This window comes from Heterodontus francisci, chromosome 10 (assembly GCF_036365525.1).
Source record: "Heterodontus francisci isolate sHetFra1 chromosome 10, sHetFra1.hap1, whole genome shotgun sequence".
NCBI lineage: Eukaryota > Metazoa > Chordata > Chondrichthyes > Heterodontiformes > Heterodontidae > Heterodontus > Heterodontus francisci.
Genome location: NC_090380.1, coordinates 116,341,968 through 116,366,563, shown reverse-complemented (window position 1 = coordinate 116,366,563; position 24,596 = coordinate 116,341,968). Strand labels below are relative to the sequence as shown.

General features: G+C 44.7%; 1 protein-coding gene across 7 annotated transcripts in view; it reads right to left on the bottom strand.

Annotated features, from left to right (window-relative positions):
* robo2 (roundabout, axon guidance receptor, homolog 2 (Drosophila)) overlaps window positions 1-24,596 on the bottom strand; it is a 644,486-nt gene that overhangs the window by 109,272 nt on the left and 510,618 nt on the right. For all 7 annotated transcript variants that reach the window (XM_068041290.1, XM_068041296.1, XM_068041294.1 and 4 more), the window contains exons 11-13: window positions 15,478-15,559; window positions 14,318-14,486; window positions 8,558-8,724 (exon numbers count right to left, since the gene is read on the bottom strand). In XM_068041290.1, the coding sequence (XP_067897391.1) occupies window positions 8,558-8,724; window positions 14,318-14,486; window positions 15,478-15,559 (418 nt within the window). The remainder of the gene's footprint in view (window positions 1-8,557; window positions 8,725-14,317; window positions 14,487-15,477; window positions 15,560-24,596) is intronic.

The following is a 24,596-nucleotide window of genomic DNA, read 5'->3' as shown; positions in this document are numbered from 1 at the left end:
GAAGTGCACTGTCTCCATGGGATTACCCATGGTCCGATTTGGCGAGTGACATAAAATGAGGACAATTGCCATAGCATAGCATGCTAGCATGCCACAGGAAACACACTGATATGAAAGGTGAGTTGCTGCCTTTCCGGTATCGCTGCAGGTCTAAACCTCCTCATTTGCTACCTGACTTTCAATTACTTTTTTTGGAGAAACAGATAGACAAGTACTAGGAAGGAAGAGAGGAGATAGAGGATGGAACAGCGGGGCTAAAAGGAGCAGCAGTGACTCAAGAAAACAGCGAGAATAAAAGGAGCAGCATTGATCCAAGAAAACACAGCGAAGATAAAAGGAAAATCAGAGACCTGAGAACACAGCGAGAATAAAAGGAAAAGCAGAGACTCGAGAACACAGTGAGGATAAAAGGAAAAGCAGAGACTCGAGAACACAGCGAGAATAAAAGGAAAAGCAGAGACTCGAGAACACAGTGAGGATAAACAGAAAAACAGAGACTCCAGAACACAGCGAGGATAAAAGGAACATCAGAGACTCGAGAACACAGCGAGAATAAAAGGAAAAGCAGAGACTCGAGAACACAGTGAGAATAAAAGGAAAAGTAGAGACTCGAGAACACAGTGAGGATAAAAGGAACATCAGAGACTCGGGAACACAGTGAGGATAACAGGAATAGCAGAGACTTGACAACAGAGCAAGGATAAAAGGAAAAGCAGAGACTCAAGAACACAGTGAGGATAAACGGAAAAGCAGAGACTCAAGAACGCAGTGAGGATAAAAGGAACATCAGAGACTTGAGAACACAATGAGGATAAAAGGAAAAGCAGAGACTCGAGAACACAGCAAGAATAAAAGGAAAAGCAGAGAGTCGAGAACACAGTGAGGATAAAAGGAACATTAGAGACTCGGGAACACAGCGAGGATAAAAGGAAAAGCAGAGACTTGAGAACACAGTGAGAATAAAAGGAAAAGCAGAGACTCGAGAACACAGCGAAGATAAAAGGAACATCAGAGACTCGAGAACACAGTGAGGATAAAAGGAAAAGCAGAGACTCGAGAACACAGTGAGGATAACAGGAAAAGCAGAGACTCGAGAACACAGTGAGGATAACAGGAAAAGCAGAGACTCAAGAACACAGTGAGGATAAAAGGAACATCAGAGACTCGAGAACACAGTGAGGATAAAAGGAAAAGCAGAGACTCAAGAACACAGCGAGAATAAAAGGAAAAGCAGAGACTCAATAACACAGTGAGGATAAAAGGAAAAGCAGAGACCCGAGAACACAGTGAGAATAAAAGGAAAAGCAGAGACTCGAGAACACAGTGAGAATAAAAGGAAAAGCAGAGACTCGACAACACAGTGAGGATAAAAGAAACATCAGAGACTCGAGAACACAGTGAGAATAAAAGGAAAAGCAGAGACTCGAGAACACAGTGAGGATAAAAGGAAAAGCAGAGACTCGAGAACACAGTGAGAATAAAAGGAAAAGCAGAGACTCGAGAACACAGCGAGAATAAAAGGAAAAGCAGAGACTCGAGAACACAGCGAGAATAAAAGGAAAAGCAGAGACTCGAGAACACAGTGAGGATAAAAGGAACATCAGAGACTCGGGAACAGAGTGAGGATAAAAGGAAAAGCAGAGACTCGAGAACACAGTGAGGATAAAAGGAAAAGCAGAGACTCGAGAACACAGCGAGAATAAAAGGAAAAGCAGAGACTCGAGAACACTGTGAGAATAAAAGGAAAAGTAGAGACTCGAGAACACAGTGAGGACAAAAGGAACATCAGAGACTCGCGAACACAGTGAGGATAACAGGAAAAGCAGAGACTTGACAACAGAGCGAGGATAAAAGGAAAAGCAGAGACTCAAGAACACAGTGAGGATAAACGGAAAAGCAGAGACTCAAGAACGCTGTGAGGATAAAAGGAACATCAGAGACTTGAGAACACAGTGAGGATAAAAGGAAAAGCAGAGACTCGAGAACACAGCAAGAATAAAAGGAAAAGCAGAGAGTCGAGAACACAGTGAGGATAAAAGGAACATTAGAGACTCGGGAACACAGCGAGGATAAAAGGAAAAGCAGAGACTCGGGAACACAGTGAGAATAAAAGGAAAAGCAGAGACTCGAGAACACAGCGAGGATAAAAGGAACATCAGAGACTCGAGAACACAGTGAGGATAAAAGGAAAAGCACAGACTCGAGAACACAGTGAGGATAACAGGAAAAGCAGAGACTCGAGAACACAGTGAGGATAACAGGAAAAGCAGAGACTCGAGAACACTGTGAGGATAAAAGGAACATCAGAGACTCGAGAACACAGTGAGGATAAAAGGAAAAGCAGAGACTCAAGAACACAGCGAGAATAAAAGGAAAAGCAGAGACTCAATAACACAGTGAGGATAAAAGGAAAAGCAGAGACCCGAGAACACAGTGAGAATAAAAGGAAAAGCAGAGACTCGAGAACACAGTGAGAATAAAAGGAAAAGCAGAGACTCGAGAACACAGTGAGGATAAAAGGAAAAGCAGAGACTCGAGAACACAGTGAGAATAAATGGAAAAGCAGAGACTCGAGAACACAGCGAGAATAAAAGGAAAAGCAGAGACTCGAGAACACAGCGAGAATAAAAGGAAAAGCAGAGACTCAAGAACACTGTGAGGATAAAAGGAAAAGCAGAGACTCGAGAACACAGTGAGGATAAAAGGAAAAGCAGAGACTCAAGAACATAGCGAGAATAAAAGGAAAAGCAGAGACTCGACAACACAATGAGGATAAAAGGAATATCAGAGACTCGAGAACACAGTGAGAATAAAAGGAAAAGCAGAGACTCGAGAACACAGTGAGGATAAAAGGAAAAGCAGAGACTCGAGAACACAGTGAGAATAAATGGAAAAGCAGAGACTCGAGAACACAGCGAGAATAAAAGGAAAAGCAGAGACTCGAGAACACAGCGAGAATAAAAGGAAAAGCAGAGACTCAAGAACACTGTGAGGATAAAAGGAAAAGCAGAGACTCGAGAACACAGTGAGGATAAAAGGAAAAGCAGAGACTCAAGAACATAGCGAGAATAAAAGGAAAAGCAGAGATTCGGGAACACAGTGAGGATAACAGGAAAAGCAGAGACTCGACAACACAGCGAGGATAAAAGGAAAAGCAGAGACTCGAGAACACAGTGAGGATAAAAGGAAAAGCAGAGACTCGAGAACACAGTGAGGATAAAAGGAAAAGCAGCGACTCGAGAACACAGCGAGAATAAAAGGAAAAGCAGAGACTCGAGAACACAGCGAGAATAAAAGGAAAAGCAGAGACTCGAGAACACAGCGAGAATAAAAGGAAAAGCAGAGACTCAAGAACACTGTGAGGATAAAAGGAAAAGCAGAGACTCGAGAACACAGTGAGGATAAAAGGAAAAGCAGAGACTCAAGAACATAGCGAGAATAAAAGGAAAAGCAGAGATTCGGGAACACAGTGAGGATAACAGGAAAAGCAGAGACTCGACAACACAGCGAGGATAAAAGGAAAAGCAGAGACTCGAGAACACAGTGAGGATAAAAGGAACATCAGAGACTCGAGAACAGTGAGGATAAAAGGAAAAGCAGAGACTTGAGAACAAAGTGAGGATAAAAGGAAAAGCAGAGACTCGAGAACACAGTGAGGATAAACAGAAAAACAGAGACTCCAGAACACAGCGAGGATAAAAGGAAAAGCAGAGACTCGAGAACACAGCGAGGATAAAAGGAAAAGCAGAGACTCGAGAACACAGTGAGAATAAAAGGAAAAGCAGAGACTCGAGAACACAGTGAGGATAAAAGGAAAAGCAGAGACTCGAGAACACAGTGAGGATAAAAGGAACATCAGAGACTCGAGAACACAGTGAGAATAAAAGGAAAAGCAGAGACTCGAGAACACAGTGAGGATAAAAGGAAAAGCAGAGACTCGAGAACACAGCGAGGATAAAAGGAAAAGCAGAGACTCGAGAACACAGTGAGAATAAAAGGAAAAGCAGAGACTCGAGAACACAGTGAGGATAAAAGGAACATCAGAGACTCGACAACACAGTGAGGTTAAACAGAAAAACAGAGACTCCAGAACACAGTGAGGATAAAAGGAAAAGCAGAGACTCGAGAACACAGTGAGGATAAAAGGAAAAGCAGAGACTTGAGAACAAAGTGAGGATAAAAGGAAAAGCAGAGACTCGAGAACACAGTGAGGATAAAACTAAAAGCAGAGACTCGAGAACACAGTGAGGATAAAAGGAAAAGCAGAGAATTGAGACCAAAGTGAGGATAAAAGGATAAGCAGAGATTCGAGAACACAACGAGGATAGAAGGAGCAATAATGACTCAAGAATGCAGCGAAGATAAACGGAAAAGCAGAGAAGAGAACAGAGTGAGGAAAAAAGGAACAGCAGAGACTCGAGAACACAATTTATATTCTAATATATACAGGTATGGCAGGGCAACCCAGTACTGTGGAATGCACATCTTGTTCCATGTGGGAACTCCAGGTCACTTTTCATGACCTGGCTTGGACAACTACATGCGCAGGAAGTATCATTAGCTCCAGTAGATCGAGCTGGAGGTTTCAGAACACAAATCATTGAAGGTGGCAGACCAGGTTGAGACAGTGGTTAGTAAGGCATACGTGATCCTGGGCTTTATAAACAGAAGTACAGAGCACAAAAGGAAGGAAGTTATAGGGAATCTTAAAAAAACACTGGTTCAACCTCAACTGGAGTATTGTGTCCAATTCTGGGAACCACACTTTAGGAAAGATGTGAAGACGTTGGAGAGGGTGCAGAAAAGATTCACAAGAACAGTTCCAGGGATTAGGGACTTCAGTTATGTGGACAGAATGGAGAAGCTGGGCTGTTGTCCTCAGAGAAGAGAAGGTTGAGAAGAGATTTGATGGAGGTGTTCAAAATTATGAGGGGTCTGGACAGAGTAGATAGAGAGAAACTGTTCCCATTGGCAGAAAGGTTGAGAATTAGAGGACACCAATTTAAGGTGATTGGCAGAAGAACCAAAGGCAAGATGAGGAAAAACCTTTTTATGCAGTGAGTGGTTAGGATCTGGAAATGCACTGCCTGAGCGTGTGGGGGAGGCAGATTCAAGCGTGGATTTCAAAAGGGAATTGGATAATTATCTGAAGAGAAAAAATTGCAGGGAGGTGGGGAAAAGGTGGGGGATTGGACCAGCGGAGTTGTTCTTGCAGAGAGCTGGCATAGACATGATGGGCCGAATGGCCTTCTGTGCTGTAACCATTCCACGATTCCATGAAATACTAATTCACATTACGTGTCACTGGGGAGCTGCTGTTTTTCTTCAGTTTACTCTGCATGCAGCAGGAAGCGGTCTGCTGCCAGATTAAATAATGACTCTTTTCCTTCGCTATAATTCATGGCAAAACAGCAACCATCAATGAATTTGCAGACCGTGATGTTTCTGACAACTGCAGGGAGCTGGATATTAGGACTCGGATCAAGCCTCATTTAATTATGCAAATGAATGTAATTGGAATCAAGTGTTTTAATTAATTACTCATAAATGAACAGCTTCTGCCTTGCATTATTTCTCTGCCCCTCTGTCTTGCTTTCTGGATCTCTGTCTCATTCCACCTCTGTCGCTGACCATCTCCATCTTTACCCTGTGCTCCCTTTCTCTCACCATGTCTCTCTTTATTCCGTTGCCTGGCTGATTGTTTCTCTGATGCTCTCATTCTCTCTGTCACTGTTTCTTATGGTCATTCGCTTGCTCTTTTTCTCTGTCTCTCACTCTCTGCCTTTGGCTCTCTGTTCATTCTGACTGCCTACGTCTTTTTGTCTCCCTGACACTGTCCGTCCATCTCTGTTGTTTTGGTGCTCTGCCGTCTTTCTCTTCTTGTTTCTGACTGTATCTTTGTCACTCTGTCTGTCTATCTCTGTTGCTTTGTTGCTTTTATTTTTCTTCGTGGTCCTATCTGATGCTCTCTGTTTATCTGACTCTTTCTCTCTGCTTGTTTCTTTAATGTTCCCTTTCTCTCCACATTTTTCTCTTGCTTTCTGTCACTGAATCTAATTTTGCAGGTGGTAGAATAATTTTCCTCCCCTCCCTGCCCCCTGAAGGTCCACAGGTGCTAAATACCCCCACTAAGTGACCAAGTGAGACTCGACTGAGTAAGTTTGACCACAACAGTCATCACTGCTCAGTCTAATACTGACCTGCCCTAATCCCTACACAAATGTAGTTTTTAGTTGCTAAGAGTTTAGTTGGAGAAAAAAACGATTTTCATTTAGATAACACCTTTCATAACCTCAGGGTGTTCCGAAGCACTTTACATAAATATTGCACTGTTGAAGTGAAGGAAACACAGGAGCCAATTTGCGCACAGCAAGCTCCCACAAACAACAATGTGATAAATGGCCAGATCACCTGTTTAATGATGTGGATTGAAGGTAAGTATTGGTCCAGGACACTGGGGACAACTCACCTGCTCTTCTTTCCTGAGGTCATTAGGTCCTGAATGGTGCTATATAAATGCAAGTCTTTCTTTCTTTGAAGCTCCTGGGCAGTGACATACTGAGGGAAAAGTAACCAGAAAAAAAAAAACTGAACTCTGCCCCCACCTTCGCCCTTGGAAAGTTTTGCATATGAGAATGGGGTCGGGCGATGCCCTCAACAGTTGAACTGCCGGTTCACAACTCACTCTCTGAGCTGGAATGTGAAGGACAAGCGAAGCAATACAAACAGACTGACACTTAAAGAGGTAAGAACAAAGGCACAGCTGTTTAAAGAGGAGTTACAACCTAATTTGGACTCAGGTAATTAGAAGAGACACGCTTTGCTTTTAATTTCGATTCAGAATGGGCTTAGCTCTCTGTTTGCAGACATCCACACTCTAAACATGCCACATGACATTTCATTGACACACAGGTGCCTGCCTCTGATTCTGCAGCATGCCTATCATTCTGGCTACAACTCTCTTAAGCTGCTGTGTAAATGGTAGCTCCTCGGAGGCCAGTCACTTGGGATACAGTCAGGATGTGAATCTGCACTTGGCTGATGTGTGGAAGGGACAGTGCTAATGACAAACTAATGGGAGCCAAGACACTCTCTCTCGGAATTTCAGAGAATCTTACAGCACATAAGGTGGCCATTCGGCCCACCTGCCTGTGCTGGCTCTTTGAAAGAGCTATCCAATTAGTCCCACTCTCCCTCTGCTCTTTCCCCATAGCCCTGCAATTCTGTTTTCATTTCAAGTATTTAATCAATTCCCTTTTCAGTGTGACTACTCAATCTACTTCCACTGCCCTTTCAGGCAGCGCATTCCAGATCACAGCAACGCGCTGTGTAAAATAATTCTTCTCATCATCCCTCTTGATTCTTTTACCAATTATCTTACATCTGTGTCCTCTGGTTACTGACTCTCTAGCCAATGGAAACTGTTTCTCCTTAATTACTCCATTTCCCCTCTGTTTGTCTTTTTGCTAATTTCAACTCTTCCCACACTGACATGTTACAATGACAGACTTACTTTTTTTTCTTACCCTGCTCAAATCTGGAAGGTGCTGACTCCTCCTGAGGTCCCAGGAACATTACCAGCTCCCCTGTACTACCCCCAGTCAGCCAATCTTCATACATCAGTGGGCAGTTTTTCCATGCAGTCCATCATAGGAGGCCATTCAGCCCCTCGAGCCTGTTCCACCATTCATTTAGGTAATGGCTAATCTGTGTCTTAACTCCATCTACCTGCCTTGGTTCCATATCCCCCAACACCCTTCCCCAACAAAAATGTATCAATCTCAGTGTTGAAATTTTCAATTGACCCCCAAGCCTCAGCAGCTTTTTGGGGGAGAGAGTTCCAGATTCCCACTACCCTTTGTGTCAGGAAGTGCTTCCTGACATCACCCCTGAATAGCCCGGCTCTAATTTTAAATTTACGCCCCTTTGTTCTGGATTCCTCCCGCTAGAGCAAATAGTTTATTTTGATTGAGTCTATCAAATCCTTTAACAATCTTAAACACCTCAATAATGTCACCCCTCGATCTTCTATACTCAAGGTAATACAAGGCTAGTCTATGTGATCTGTCCTCATAATTTAACCCTATTAGTCTCACTATCATTCTGGTGAATCTGCACTGCAGCCCCTTCAAGGCCTGAGCTGCAGTGCCCAGAACTGAACGCAGTTATGCCAGCTGGGGACTGTCCAGAGTTCTATCCAGGTGTAACGTTACATCCACACCTTTGTATTCCAGCCCTCCTGAGATAAAGGCCACATTTCATTAACATTTTTCATTATTCATTTTAATTGTTGGCATTGCATCTTACTCCAACCCTAGCCTTTGCACATTCCCTCTCAAACAAGGGGGCAATGGATAATGATGAACAGAGGAACCTTGCCTGATTTTTTTCTACCTAACCCAGGGACGTTGAGTCTAATCTTTGCACAACATTTACTGCCACACTTGGGGTCAGCACTAATTCAACACAGCCTAGTAATGCACACAGGACCTTCTGAGATCTGTACCATTGAATACGAAGGTGTGTTTACAAAACTCCAAGATAGCGATGCTCTTACCTTGAGTCCGCACAGGGTCAGTCATCTGGCTGGGGTCACTGACTCCCTGAGCGTTGACAGCACGTACCATGAAGAGGTAGATAGTGTTAGGCCTCAGTCCCCTTACAGTGAACAAAGTGTTCTTCACGTGGTCGGCCACTGTTTGCCAGCTGTTACTCACAGATTGGCTGAAGAAAAATATGGAAATAGTAATTGTTACTTCACTGCTGTTTTGGAGTTCCTTCCCCCAATTCCTCACTCCCACCATTGGCCGTGTTGCCTTCAGCCACCTTTTGAAAGTTACCACGGAATCTGCTAATCATCTGATCATCAAATTCTCATCACCTCTCCACTCCGGTTTGTATTCCCTTGAATCTAGAACATTAAGGGGTGATCTAGTTGAGATGTTTAAGAAGGATATGATGGTGTCAAGAGAGAGAAAAACTATTTCCTCTGGTGGGATGGGGGGAGTCCAGACCAAGGGGGCACCACCTTAATATTAGAGCCAGGCTGTTCAGGGCTGATGTCAGGATGCATTTCATCACACAAAGGGTCGTGGAAATCTGGAACTCCGCCCCAAAAACTGGCTGAGACGCTTGGGATTGGGGAAGGTTGGTGTCAATTGAAAACTTCAAAAGTGAAATTTACAGATTTTTGTCAGGCAAAAGGGTATTCAGGGTGGAACCAAGGCAGGTAGTTAGAGTTAAGATAAAGATCAGTCATGATCAAATCAGGATGAAGTAACTACTTGGCCTCCTTCTGTTCCTATTTCAATGGTTATTTTGCCAATTAACATTAAATCTGTCTTTTCTAGCTACCCACTGTCCTATCAGTGGTACGAGTTTCACAGTTAACTCCCTTGGAGCTCTCAGTGTTCACCTCTATACGTGGCTATATGTTGCCATCCTTTCCTTCCGTGCCACGAAATCCTCTCTTCTGATGTTTAGCTTCCCCTGATTCTAATAGTGGGTGCATTTTTAGCCCAAACTTCAAGTTAAGTGTTAGTTTAAACAGCCTCTGTCTGATGGTTCAAACTCCATCCCCTGCCTGTAAATTGTGAGCTCTGGTAAAGATCTTGATAAGACCTGGATGTGGATTTTCTCTCAAATTCCTGGCCTCACTGGACATCAGGATCATGTTTCTATGCTGGATGACACTGGAAAAAAATGTAAGACCCTGCTTCCATCTAATAATGTGCTGCCTTTTTTTCTCTGATCTGTGAGTTGTAGAAAAGATCTGGAAAAATGTGGATTGAGATCTTCTTTCAAACTTGACTTCAAATTCCTGGGCTTCTCTCGACATCAAGAAGACACTTCTGCTCTGGACTACACTAGTTATACCGTAAGACCCAACTTCTGTCTTTGATTTGTTGCTCTTTTGTGATATTTGTGGGGCGCCCAAAGCTCCGCTTCAAGGATGCTTGCAAGTGTGACATAAAGGCCCTAAATGTTGACTATCGCACCTGGGAGTCACGGGCTGGCGAAAGAGGGAAATGGCGACACATCCTGTGGACTGGTGTACACTACCATGATGATCAGTTGCTACAGCAGCTTGGCAACAGATGCCAACATCAAAAACAACAACACACAGAGTCACTTGGCAGCTTCGCGTGCAGCACTTGTGGCAGAACCAGCCTCTCAAGCATTGGCCTTCACAGCCATTAACAAAGGTGCAGCAAGAGAAAATGGATTATTTGCAGCGTGTCCATCACCTTTCATAGATGGAAGGATACCAACTAATTGATATTTAAAGTAACTTTGATCATTTTACTGCCCTTCCCCCACCACTGCTGTAATTGAGAGACCTCAATTTCCTGCTGAGAGTGTGACTGGCCACTGGTTATACTGGTTTTTCTGCTTCAACCTGTTGCTGGCCAGAAATTCACTCGCCTGTGCTGAGTTCACACCGCAGCAACCAACAGTCATCTCAGATTGACCACCTGAGGACGTAGTGGCTGGAGGGTTTGGGGACGGAGGTGGAAACCTGGAGACTGGAAGCGGAAAATTGGAGATGCTCCCTTCGCACACCTGGAGGACAAGATCACTCCTACGTTTGTGCTGATCTGGGCCCTGCCGGTTGGTGCCTTCAGTATTCACAACAACATCAAGAGCTCATGGCTGAGGGAGTAAACCCAACAAAATATGGAGTAGAGTCCCATTAGGCATTTGGTGTTCCCTTCCGGCAACTCCTGCAACTGAATAAGCCCCAGACGTATCGGCTTTTGTCTTTCCGCTGGACACCAGCCCATGAGGTCCAGAGAGGGTCACAGATGCTAGGCAAGTAAAACCGTGCCTAGGTTACACAGCAAACAAAGAAAGGCTATGCTACTTTATCACACTCCCTTAACGCTTTGAACATCTCTATTAAATTTTCCTATTAACCTTCTCTGTTCGAAGGAAAACAATCCCAGCTTCTGCAGTCTCTCTATATAACTGAGTCCCTCATTGGTTGCAGCAGTTTAGAAACAGAGACCAGGAACAAAAAGCAAACATATGGCTTAATCTGTTAATACAATTACCTCACGCTTAATCTGTTAATACAATTAGCTCATGCATAATGAGCTCTGGGACAATAATTCCTGAACACAAAATATATTTTACCAGAGAACCCTGTGTCTCCCGGTCGCCTGGCAACCGAGCCCGTTGCCGTTGAGGACATGTTACAGGGGTGCGAACACAGCTGACCCAGGCATTAAATATACTGTTCTAGAGCCACAGCAATTGTGTCTTTTCTAAACTTCACATTTGGTCTCCAATCCTGTCCATGTTCTGCTGGTCCACCCAGATATCTGGAGCTCACTGGAATGTGACCAAGTGGCAATGCCAAGAGGCCTGAATACTGGGCCGCTCCGGGTCCAGCAACCTCTTGAATATAAAGGTTATTAGATCAAGGCAAGTTGTTTTTGTTCCGGGGTGATGTCAGGAAGCATTTCTTCACACAAAGATTCGTGGAAATCTTGAACTCTCTCCCCCAAAAAGCTGTTGAGACTGCGGCCAGGTGAGAAGGGGTCTAGGGGTTCCCTCTCAGCCTTTGCCTGGTTTAATCGTAATTTTTAATAACACCGTGTTTTCAGCTCCCCCTCAGTGAATCCTTGGTCACTGCTTTTCAATTGCAAGGCAAAGAAATCAACTCAAACAGGTTTTCTGAGATTTAAACAAGAAAGGTGGAAGTTTATTAATCTTAAATTCTAATCTAATTAACGACTACGAATACGTGACATGACCACGCTAGCATGCATTTGCGTTAAACACACACGCAGATAGAGACAGAAAAAGTAGAAAGAATAAAGGAGAAAAGTTTGAGGCAATATCTGGTGATTATTTACGGTCCTTTGAGTTTGATATGGAGTCTTTGGTTGCCGGTAGGTCTTGCTGTTCGTTGGGGCCCAGTCCACGCTTTAACTTGTTTTGATGTAGGAGTCTTTTCTCTCGAGGTTTACGTGTCTTCAGTGGGTCTGGAGGCTTGTATGAAAGCGAGAGAGAGAGCCAGCCAGGAGAGAGGCTGTCTTGTTCCAGGTTCAGTTACAATCTGCAGTCTGAATTCAAACTGTCCCATGTCCAGTTCAAAAAACCTGGACCAGCAGGTTAGTCATGTGACCCGCTGGCTTAACCACTCGTGCGTTTGTGGATTCCAAAGCTCCCGGTGGGGACAGGGTGTAGTGCTGTCTCTTGTCCCAACAAGATATGGATCACCATTCCCTGGCCCAATCTCTGTTAATCGAATCAGTGAGCAATTCTTTTGTCTCTCCAAGCACTGTCTCTTAGTATGCAACATCCAGCCAAGTGTCTGGTGATCTCTTGTAAAACAAGCCATTTCTTCACTCCAGCAACAGTTTAAAATTAATGTTCATATGATGAAATTAATATGCCTCATTCTTGGCAGGGGGGGGGGTCTTTATGACAAGGGTTATGGAACCAAGGTGGGTAGATAGAGGTAAGGTACAGATTAACTATGATCTAATACAATTGTAGAACAGGCTTGAGGGGCTGAATGGCCTCCTCCTGTTGATAATGTTACTATGCCATCAGTTTGAACCCACGGAACTCTGAATAACTGAGCAGAAAATAAATAAATAAACTCGAGGAAATTCATCAAAATTAAAGCCACTGTTAATTTGCTCCAGAAAGTGACAGAATTGATGAAGACTATTTTCACTGTAGTGCAATAGGCTACAGGTTTAATGGAGTCATAGAAACCTGTGGTGCAGGAGGCCATTTGGCCCATCGTGCCAGCGCTGGCTCTTTGAAAGAACATTTGTGTTTCGTCCCACACCCCCGCTTTCTGTTCGCAACCCTGTAAGTTCCTCATCTTCAGGAACCTGTCCATCTCCCTTTTAAGATTATTTACTGAATCAGTTTTTACCACCTTTTCAAGTTGAGGGTTCCAGATCCCGACAGCTCTCTGAGTGAAAAAGAATCTCCTAATCGCCCCTCTAGATCTTCTGTCAACGGTTTAAAATCTGCCACTCCGGGTTATTGACCCACTCGCCAGACGGAATAGTTTTTCTCTAACTGCTCGATAAAGACCAATTGCTCCATGCAATGAGTCTGAACATTCACGAAGGCCCGAATGGGCTCCTTCTGTGCTGAAAACTCTCTGATTCATCCTGACATGGAAGTAGGATCTTTGACTTACATAGTCCCCTTCACAACCTCAGGACATCCAAAAGCCCCTTACATAGTCCCCTTCACAACCTCAGGACATCCAAAAGCCCCTTACAGCTCATGAAGCGCTTTTTGTGAAGAGCAATCACTGTTGTAACGTAGGAAACACAGCAACCAGTTTGTGCACAGCAAGATCCCACAAACAGCAATGTGATATTGACCAGATATTCTGGTTTTTAGTGATGTTGGTTGAAGGATAAATGTTGGCTAGGACACTAGGCAAAGGTCCTCTGCAAAACAGTACCATTGTTATCTTTCACACCCATTGGAGAGAGCAGACAGGATTTCAGTTTAATGCCACTTATGAAAGTCAACACCTGCAACAGTGCAGCACTCCCTCAGTACTGGCACTGGGAGAGTCAGCCTTAGATTATTGCATTGAAGTGTCTGGAGTGAGGCTTGAACCCATGACTTTCCTGACACAGAGGTCAGAGTGCTAATCATTGAGCCACCGCTAAAATATTGTGTATGTGACTTGGCTTTCTCCCTCCCAACCCCTCATGGAGCTGTATAAAACGCTAGCTAGGCCACAGCTGGAGTACTGTGTGCAGTTCTGGGCACCACACTATAGGAAGGATGTGATTGCACTGGAGAGGGTGCAGAGGAGATTCACTAGGATGTTGCCTGGGCTGGAGCATTTCAGCTATGAAGAGAGACTGGAAAGGCTGGGGTTGTTTTCCTTGGAGCAGAGAAGGCTGAGGGGGGACATGATTGAGGTGTACAAGGTTATGAGGGGCACTGATAGGTTAGATAGGAAGAAACTTTTTCCCTTAGTGGAGGGGCCAAGAACCAGGAAGCATAGATTTAGCGTAAGGGGCAGGAAGTCTAGGGGGGATTTGAGGAAAACTTATTTCACCTAGTGGGTGGTTGGAATCTGGAACGCACTGCCTGAAGAGGTGGTAAAGGCAGGAACCCTCACAACATTTAAAAAGTATTTAGATGAGCACTTGAAATGCCATAGCATACAAGACTATGGGCCAAGTGCGGGAAAATGGGACTAGGATAGTTGGGTGCTGGCTGGCCGGCACAGACACGATGGGCCGAAGGGCCTGTTTCTGTGCTGTATAACTCAATGACTCTATGAGACAAGTAATGCTGATTCTTCTCCCTCACAAACCTGAAGGCCTCAATGACATACGACGTGACTGGTGAAGATCCAACGTGGTTTCCCGCCAACCAGGAGAGGGTGACGCTGTTCTTCGTGACATCAGCAACTTGAGGTTTGGAAGGCGGCCCCGGCAGAGCGTCCATGTCCAACTTGACGTTGACAGTTGCTGCGCCTGATTCTGCAAAAAAAAAGTTTGTTTAAGGGACAGCTCAGATTCTGATCTGGCGAGTGTCCATCAACCAGCAGCTTGACCCCTGATTCTCCAACCACCTAGAGCTCATCACCCACCTTCTGACCATCCAACAACCCACAGCTTATCCTCCGATCCCCTGAACCCTCAGCTTGACCCTTTGGCAATCCACTGACATACAGCAAAACAAAACTTACATTTCCACAGTGTTTTTCACAACTGCCGGACATCTCAAAGCACTTTACAGCCAATGAATTACTTTTTGAAGTGTAGTCACTGCTGCAATGTAGGAAACACAGCAGCCAATTTGAGCACAGCAAGCTCCCACAAACAGCAATATGTTAATGACCCGATAATCTGCTTTTGTGATGTTGATTGAGGTATAAATATTGGCCAGGACACTAGGGTTAACTCCCCTGCTCTTCTTTGAAATAGTGCCATGGGATCTTTAACATCCACCTCAGAAGGAAGATTCAACATTTTCAGTTTAATGTCTCATTTCAAAGACAGCACCTCCAACACTGCAGCACTCACTCATTCCTGTACTGGAGTGTGAGCCTTAATTTTTAAGCCGAAGTCCTGAAGAGAGATTTGAACCCACCACCTTCTGAGTCAGAAGTGATTGTGCAACTAACTGAACCACAGTTAACAAAAAGCTTAACGCAGAACTCGAACACTCCAGCAAACCACAGTTCATCTTCCAACCTCCATTATCCTTCAGCTGCTCCCCCAACCCCTGCCTCTTTCTGCCAAAACCTTCTTACCTGCCATTGTCTCCTTCAGTCTTCCCTGCCACATACAACCTCCAGGTTTTCAAAACCAAAGATTAGCTCGACTTGCTTCACCTCCTTTCCTATACCTTTCAACATAAATGTCCTTCCCTCCAGGCCTCAGCTTCTCCAGAAAAGGAAAGGGTGGAAATAAAAGTATGGAGGAATAATTCTATGTCGAACAATAAGAGCCAATATTGAAAAAATACCTCGCACTTCCAAAAACGCACTCCAGGAAGTTTCTCCACTTGAGCTTGTGGCAACACATGTATAGATTCCAGAGTCTGTGACCTAGGATTAAGACAAGGAAGCAAATTAAACTTTTTTTTTTAGAGATACAGCACTGAAACAGGCCCTTCGGCCCACCACGATATTTGACCCCTCACACACTCAGGAACTAAATACTTTTGTTTAAAACTATCTGAGGTCTGTTGAGTGGTAAAAAGTTGAAGCCACCCACACCACTTTCCATCTGTCTGTAACAAGGTGAACAGATAGGGTCGATAGAGAGAAACTATTTCCATTGGTTGGGGAGTCTAGGTCTAGGCAACATTGTCTAAAAATTAGAACCAAAATTTTCAGGAGCGAAATGAGGAAACATTTCTACACACAAAGTTTGGAACTCTCTTCCACAATCAGCAATTGATGCTGGATCAATTGTTAAATTTAAATCTGTGATTGATAGATTTTTGTTAACCGAAGGTATTAAGTTAGATGAGGCAAAGGCGTGTATATGGAGTTAGGTCACAGATCAGCCCTGATCTCATTGAATGGTACAAGGAGCTGAAGAGGCTAAAGAGCCTCCTCCTTTCACTATATTCCTATGAATGTGAGCATCACTAGCTAGATCAGCATTTATTGCCCATCCCTAATTGCCCTTGAGAAGGTGGTGGTGGGCTGCCTTCTTGAACCACTGCAGTCCAGGTGGGGTAGGTACACCCACAGTGCTGTTAGGAAGAAAGTTCCAGGATTTTGACCCAGCGACAGTGAAGAGACGGCAGTATAGTTCCGAGTCAGGATGGTCTGTAGTTGGAAGGGGAACTTGCAGGTGGTGGTGTTCCCATGCATCTGCTGCTCTTGTCCTTCTAGGTGGTAGAGGTCGTGTGTTTGAGGGTTTTTGCCGAAGGAACCTTGGTGAGTTGCTGCAGCACATCAACTGAACTGCTTCCATATCTACTCCTCCATCTCACTCCATCAAGGACAGACAGACACAAATTGATAATTGGAAAATAGGAGTAGGCCATTAAGTTCTTTGAGACTATTCCACTGTTCAGTTAGAGCATGGATCATTTATACCTCAACCTGATTTACCTCCTTCGGCTTCATATTCTCATTGAAACTTAGAAAATTCTTACAATGTGTGACAGGGTGGATGTAGACAGGATGTTTCCCCTGGCTGGTGAGTCTAGAACCAGGTGACACAATCTCAGAATATGGGGTAGGCCATTTAAGACTGAGATGAGGAGGAATTTCTTCACTCAGAAGGTGGTGAATCTTTGAAATTCTCCGTCGCAGACAGCTGTGGAAGCTCAATCATTGAGCATGTTCAAGACCGAAATCCATGGATATCTGGATACTAATGACATCAAGGAATATGGGGATAGCGCAAGAAAATGGCATTGAGGTAGATGATCAGCCATAATCTAATTGAATGGCGGAGCAGGCTTGATGGGCTGAATGGCCTACTCCTGCTCCTATGTTCCTGAACATCCTTACACAAAACTATCAATCCCTGTTTGGAATTTTCAATTGACCCCCACCCCCCAGTCTTAACAGCTTTTTGAGGGAGAGAGTTCCAGATTTCCACTACCCTTTGTGCGAAGACATGCTTCCTGACATCACCCCTGAGCAGTTTATACCACTCTTCTTCTGGACTCCACCACCAGCACAAATAATTTCTCTCTATCTAGGGGAATGGTCACATAGTGGTTATGTTACTGGACTAGAGACCTAGATTAATTGTCTGGAAAATGACATTCAAATTACATCACCGAACCTGGGGAATTTAAATTCAGATAATTAATAAGTCTGAAATAAAAAGCTATTCTCAGTAATGGTGACCAGATTGTTGCAAAAACCAATCTGGTTCACTAATGTCCTTTGGGAAGGAAATCTGCCTGGTCTGGCCTAGATGTAACTTCAGGCCTACAGCAATGTGGTTGATTCTTGACTTAAAGAAATAAATGACTTGTATTTATATAGCACCTTTCACAACTACCGGATGTCTCAAAGCACTTTACAGCCAATGAAAGACTGTTTCAAGTGTAGTCACTGTTGTAATGCAGGGAATGTGGCAGCCAGTATGTACACAGCAACCTCCCACAAACAGCAATGTGATAATGGCCAGATAATCTGTTTTTGTAATGTTGATTAACAGATAAATATTGACCAGAACACCAGGGAAAACTCCCCTCCTCTCCTTCGAAATACTGCCATAGGATCATTTACATCCACCAGAGCAAGCAGATGGGACACTCAGTTTAATGCCTTATCAGAGAGATGGCACCTCCAACAGTGCAGCACTCCGTCTGTACTGCACTGGAATGTCAGCCTTCATTTTTGTGTTTAGGCCCCAGAGTGGGACACGAACCCGAAACTCTGTGACTCAGAAGCAAAAGTGTTACCAGCTGAGCTGATATGAACTGCCCTGTAACGGTCTACCAAATTACTCCGTTGTATCAAAATGCTACGAAAACATTGAGTAAGAATAACACTACACTGACCACCCGGCATCAACCTAGGCACCAGAAACCACAAAGGCACACTCTGTCCAGTTGACCCTGCAGAGTCCTCCTCACTAACATCTGCAGACGTGGGCCAAAATTGGGAGAGCTGTCCCACAGGCGAGTCAAGCAGCAGCCTGACATATTCATACTCACTGAATCGTACTTTACAGACCATGTCCCAGACTCCTCCATCATCATTCCTGGATATGTCCTGTCCGAGGCAGGACAGACCCACCAGAGGTGGTGGCACAGTGGTATACAGTTGGGAGGGAGTTGTCCTGGGAGTCCTCAATATCAATTCCAGACCCCATGAAGTCTCATGGCATCAGGTCAAACATGGGCAAGGAAACCTCCTGCTGATTACCATCTACCACCCCCCCCCACCTCAGCTGATGAGTCAGTACTCCTCCATGTTGAACACCACTTGGAAGAAGCACTGAGGGTAGCAAGGGCACAGAATGTACTCTGGGTGGGGGACTTCAATGTCCATTACCAAGAGTAGCTCGGTAGCACCACTACTGACCGAGCTGGCCGAGTCCTGAAGGACATACCTGCCAGACTGAGCCTGTGGCAGGTGGTGAGGGAACTAACAAGAGGAAAAAGCTCTGCTGTCTTGCCATATCCAGTTATGAATGGTGCTGATCAATTAAACATCTAATGGGAAGAGGAAGCTCCACGGCATACCCATCCTCAATAATGGGGGAGCCCAGCACCTGAGTGAAAAAGTCAAGGCTGAAGTATTTGCAACCATCTTCAGCCAGAAGTGCAGAGTGGATGATCCATCTTGGCCTCATCCTGACGTCCCCAGCATCACAGATGCCAGTCATCAGCCAATCCGATTCACTCCATGTGATATCAAGAAATGGCTGAACGCATTGGATACTGCAAAGGCTATGAGTCCTGACAACATTCCGGCCATAGTACTGAAGACCTGTGCTCCAGAATTAGCCATGCTCCTAGCCAAGCTGTTTCAGTGCAGTTACAACATTGACATTTACATAACAATGTGGAAAACTGCCCAGGTATGTCCTGTCCACAAAAAGCAGAACAAATCCAATTCGGCCAATTACCAGCGCACCCCACCCCCCTGTTACAGGAGTTCCTGAGGGTAGTGTCCTAGGCCCAACCATCTACAGCTGCTTAATAAATGACCTTCCCTTCATCATAAGGTCAAAAGTGGGGATGTTCGCTGATGATTGCACAGTATTCAGTACTACTCAAGACTCCTCAGATACTGAAGCAGTCCATGCCCGCATGCAGCGACCTGGACAACATTCAGGCTTGGGCTGATAAGTGGCAAGTAATACTCATGCCACACATGTGCCAGGCAATGACCATCTCCAACAAGAGAGAATCTAACCATCTCCTCTTGACATTCAATGGCATTACCATCGCTGAATCCCCCACTATCAACATCCTGGGGGGTTACCAGAAACCGAACTGGAGTAGCCATATAAATACTGTGGCTACAAGAGCAGGTAAGGTAATTCACGTCCTGACTCCCCAAAGCCTGTCCACCATCTACAAGGCACAAGTCAGGAGTGTGATGGAATACTCTCCACTTGCCTGCATGGGTGCAGCTCCAAGAAGCTCAGTACTATCCAGGACAAAGCAGCCCGCATGATTGGCACCCCATCTATCACCTTCAACATTCACCCTCCACCACCGATGCACATGATGGCTGTGTGTACCATCTACAAGATGCACTGCAGCAACTCGTTGATGATGGTAATGCCATTCAATGCCAAGACCTCTTCAATAACATCTTCCAAACCCATGACCTCTACTGCCTAGAAGGATAACCACCTACAAATTCCCCTCCAAGTCACACTCCATCCTGACTTGGAACTACATCACCCATCATTTGCTGTCCTGGGTCAAAAAGCTGGAACTTAGTCCCTCACTCACATGGACTGCAGCGGTTCAAGAAGGCAGCTCACCACCACCTTCTCAAGGGCCATTAGGAATGGGCAATAAATGCCGGCCTGGCCAGTGATGCTCACATTCTGTGAATGAATAAATAAAAATCCTGGCTAAGACCAGGACAGCTCTTGTTAAAACGAATGGAGATTCTTTCCACTGGGGGCTGGATCAGGAACTCTAAGTCCGAGATTTTCCATGGTGAGTTGCCTGGAACTCGCTGCCTGCAAGGATGGTGGAAGCAGATTCAATAGTAACTTTCAAAAAGAGAACTGGATAAATACTTGAAAAGGAAAGGGCAGGGGAGTGGGGTTAAATGGATACCTCCTTCAAAGAGCTGGCACAGCATGATGGGCTGAATGGCCTTCATTCTTTGCTGTACCATTCTACACTGCTAAGTAGAAAGCGCAGGCATCTGTGCTGTAGCTCCATCCCCCTCCGAGGGGCCTCTGATGGCAGCCCACTGTCCCAGGCAAAGTTTTGTTTGAGCTTGGCTGGCTGCTGACTTTAATTGCTGCTCTCAGGGGCTGACCCGGTTAAAGCAGGACGTTCAAGCGATGAGTTTAATCCAGCTCCAACAGCAGAAACACATTAACCCCTCTGACCTGTGCATGCCTTACAACATGACAAGAAAGACTAAATTGTTTACCTAAAGCAATGCTGACATTAATTTTTCAATAAATTCTATTTTGTCCTAAGGCGATTTATAATTAATTTATGTTGGACAACATTCCAGGACCTGAGGACAGACTTTCTTTCTCATGATTTGTCTTCACCACATCTTTCACAATCACTTATTCTGAGTCTTTTACATCAGCTGTTGGCATGACAGGTCTTCATTTTATATCTCACCCTGTCTTGATAACCAATGATGTACTGAGTTCCAACACAAGAGATCAAAGTCTGCTATTCTGATCAGGGCTGAAAAACCAAACTCATAGAGGGAACTGTCATTGGTCTGTAGAAGAGAATTCTCAAGCACAGGAAAGGTCCAACTTCAACCTTTTAGATACATAAAAATCCTTCTCCCCATATCTCTCAATCCCATCTACCCGTCAGATAGTGATACAGTGAGGGGTGTAGAATAGAGTCATACAGAAGAGGAGGCCATTCAGCCCCACATGCTTGTGCCAGCTCTTTGAAAGGCTGTTCAATTTAGTCCCACACCCCTCATTTTTCCCATAACTCTGCGAATTAGTCCTCTTCCAGTACATGTCCAATTGCCTCTTGAAGGTTCCTATGGAAACAACTTTCACCACCCTTTTGGGTAGATCTTAACAACCCTCTGCATGAAGAAACCTCTCCTCATTTCCTCTCTAGTTCTTTTGCCACATATTTTAAATCTATGATCACTGGTTACCAACCCATTCACCAGAGGAAACAGTTTCTCCTTACTCACTCTATCAATACCCCTCATAATCTTGAACTTCAGTTAATCTCCCCTTTCCCTTCTCTACTGTAAAGAGACCAACCCCAGCTTCTTCAGTCTCTTTAAATAATGTTGTTACATTAGAGTGTTACAGTGAGGGGTGTGAGGTATATCAGTTATAGTTAGGGGTGTGCGGTATATCAGTGTTACAGTGAGGGGTGTGCGGTATATCAGTGTTACAGTGAGGGGTGTGGGGTATATCAGTGTTACAGTGAGGGGTGTGAGGTATATCAGTGTTACAGTGAAGGGTGTGAGGTATATCAGTGTTACAATGAGGGGCGTGGGATATATCAGTGTTACAGTGAGGCGTGTGAGACATACTGGAATGTTACGGTGAAGGGTATGGAGTACATCAGAGTGCTACACTGAGGGGTGTGTGGTATATGCTGGAGTGTTACAGTGAGGGGTGTGGGTTATATCAGAGTGTTACAGTGAGGGGTGTGGGTTATATCAGAGTGTTACAGTGAGGGGTGTGGGTTATATCAGAGTGTTACAGTGAGGAGTGTGGGGTATATCAGAGTGTTACAGTGAGGGGTGTGGGTTATATCAGAGTGTTACAGTGAGGGGTGTGGGTTATATCCAAGTGTTACAGTGAGGGGTGTGGGGTATATCAGAGTGTTACAGTGAGGGGTGTGGGTTATATCAAAGTGTTACAGTGAGGGGTGTGGGTTATATCAGAGTGTTACAGTGAGGGGTGTGGGTTATATCAGAGTGTTACAGTGAGGGGTGTGGGTTATATCCAAGTGTTACAGTGAGGGGTGTGGGTTATATCAGAGTGTTACAGTGAGGGGCGTGGGTTATATCAAAGTGTTACAGTGAGGGGTGTGGGTTATATCAGAGTGTTACAGTGAGGGGTGTGGGTTATATCCAAGTGTTACAGTGAGGGGTGTGGGTTATATCAGAGTGTGACAGTGAGGGGCGTGGGTTATATCAGAGTGTTACAGTGAGGGGTGTGGGTTATATCAAAGTGTTACAGTGAGGGGTGTGGGTTATATCCAAGTGTTACAGTGAGGGGTGTGGGTTATATCAGAGTGTTACAGTGAGGGGCGTGGGTTATATCAGAGTGTTACAGTGAGGGGTGTGGGTTATATCAAAGTGTTACAGTGAGGGGTGTGGGTTATATCAGAGTGTTACAGTGAGGGGTGTGGGTTATATCCAAGTGTTACAGTGAGGGGTGTGGGTTATATCAAAGTTTTACAGTGAGGGGCGTGGGTTATATCAAAGTGTTACAGTGAGGGGTGTGGGGTATATCAGAGTGTTACAGTGAGGGGTGTGGGTTATATCCAAGTGTTACAGTGAGGGGTGTGGGTTATATCAGAGTGTTACAGTGAGGGGTGTGGGTTATATCCAAGTGTTACAGTGAGGGGTGTGGGTTATATCAAAGTTTTACAGTGAGGGGCGTGGGTTATATCCAAGTATTACAGTGAGGGGTGTGGGTTATATCAGAGTGTTACAGTGAGGGGCGTGGGTTATATCAAAGTGTTACAGTGAGGGGTGTGGGTTATATCAGAGTGTTACAGTGAGGGGTGTGGGTTATATCAGAGTGTTACAGTGAGGGGCGTGGGTTATATCAAAGTGTTACAGTGAGGGGTGTGGGTTATATCCAAGTGTTACAGTGAGGGGTGTGGGTTATATCAGAGTGTTACAGTGAGGGGCGTGGGTTATATCAGAGTGTTACAGTGAGGGGTGTGGGTTATATCAAAGTGTTACAGTGAGGGGTGTGGGTTATATCAGAGTGTTACAGTGAGGGGTGTGGGTTATATCCAAGTGTTATAGTGAGGGGTGTGGGTTATATCAAAGTTTTACAGTGAGGGGCGTGGGTTATATCAAAGTGTTACAGTGAGGGGTGTGGGGTATATCAGAGTGTTACAGTGAGGGGTGTGGGTTATATCCAAGTGTTACAATGAGGGGTGTGGGTTATATCCAAGTGTTACAGTGAGGGGTGTGGGTTATATCAGAGTGTTACAGTGAGGGGTGTGGGTTATATCCAAGTGTTACAGTGAGGGGTGTGGGTTATATCAGAGTGTTACAGTGAGGGACGTGGGTTATATCAGAGTGTTACAGTGAGGGGTGTGGGTTATATCAAAGTGTTACAGTGAGGGGTGTGGGTTATATCAGAGTGTTACAGTGAGGGGTGTGGGTTATATCCAAGTGTTACAGTGAGGGGTGTGGGTTATATCAAAGTTTTACAGTGAGGGGCGTGGGTTATATCAAAGTGTTACAGTGAGGGGTGTGGGGTATATCAGAGTGTTACAGTGAGGGGTGTGGGGTATATCAGAGTGTTACAGTGAGGGGTGTGGGTTATATCCAAGTGTTACAGTGAGGGGTGTGGGTTATATCAAAGTGTTACAGTGAGGGGTGTGGGTTATATCAAAGTGTTACAGTGAGGGGTGTGGGGTATATCAGAGTGTTACAGTGAGGGGTGTGGGTTATATCCAAGTGTTACAGTGAGGGGTGTGGGGTATATCAAAGTGTTACAGTGAGGGGCGTGGGTTATATCAAAGTGTTACAGTGAGGGGCGTGGGGTATATCAGAGTGTTACAGTGAGGGGTGTGGGTTATATCAAAGTGTTACAGTGAGGGGTGTGGGTTATATCAGAGTGTTACAGTGAGGGGTGTGGGTTATATCAAAGTGTTACAGTGAGGGGTGTGGGTTATATCAGAGTGTTACAGTGAGGGGTGTGGGTTATATCAAAGTGTTACAGTGAGGGGTGTGGGATATATCAGAGTGTTACAGTGAGGGGTGTGGGTTATATCAAAGTGTTACAGTGAGGGGTGTGGGTTATATCAAAGTGTTACAGTGAGGGGTGTGGGTTATATCAAAGTGTTACAGTGAGGGGTGTGGGTTATATCAAAGGGTTACAGTGAGGGGTGTGGATTTTATCAGAGTGTTACATTAAGGGGTGTGGGGTATCTCAGAGAGTGTTACAGTCAGATGTGTAGGGTATATTAAACTGAGGGGCGTGGGTCATTTGGGGCTAGTTACTGTTTTCCAGTCATTACTTCCATTCATATAAGACTCTACAACTCCTGTGAGCTCATTGAGGCAATGACTGTTTTCCATGTAAAATAAAATGTGATAAATACTTCATAATTTTCTCAGAAATAACAATACCAGATTTAGTCGTTTGGTAGTAAAAAACTTGAGTATTGCTGAAAATAGAGACATGTTGAAGCTTTTCATCTTGCACTCATCAGGACAATCCGCAAGAATACTAATGTAAGGGAAAACAATGACTTTATACAGTATGAGA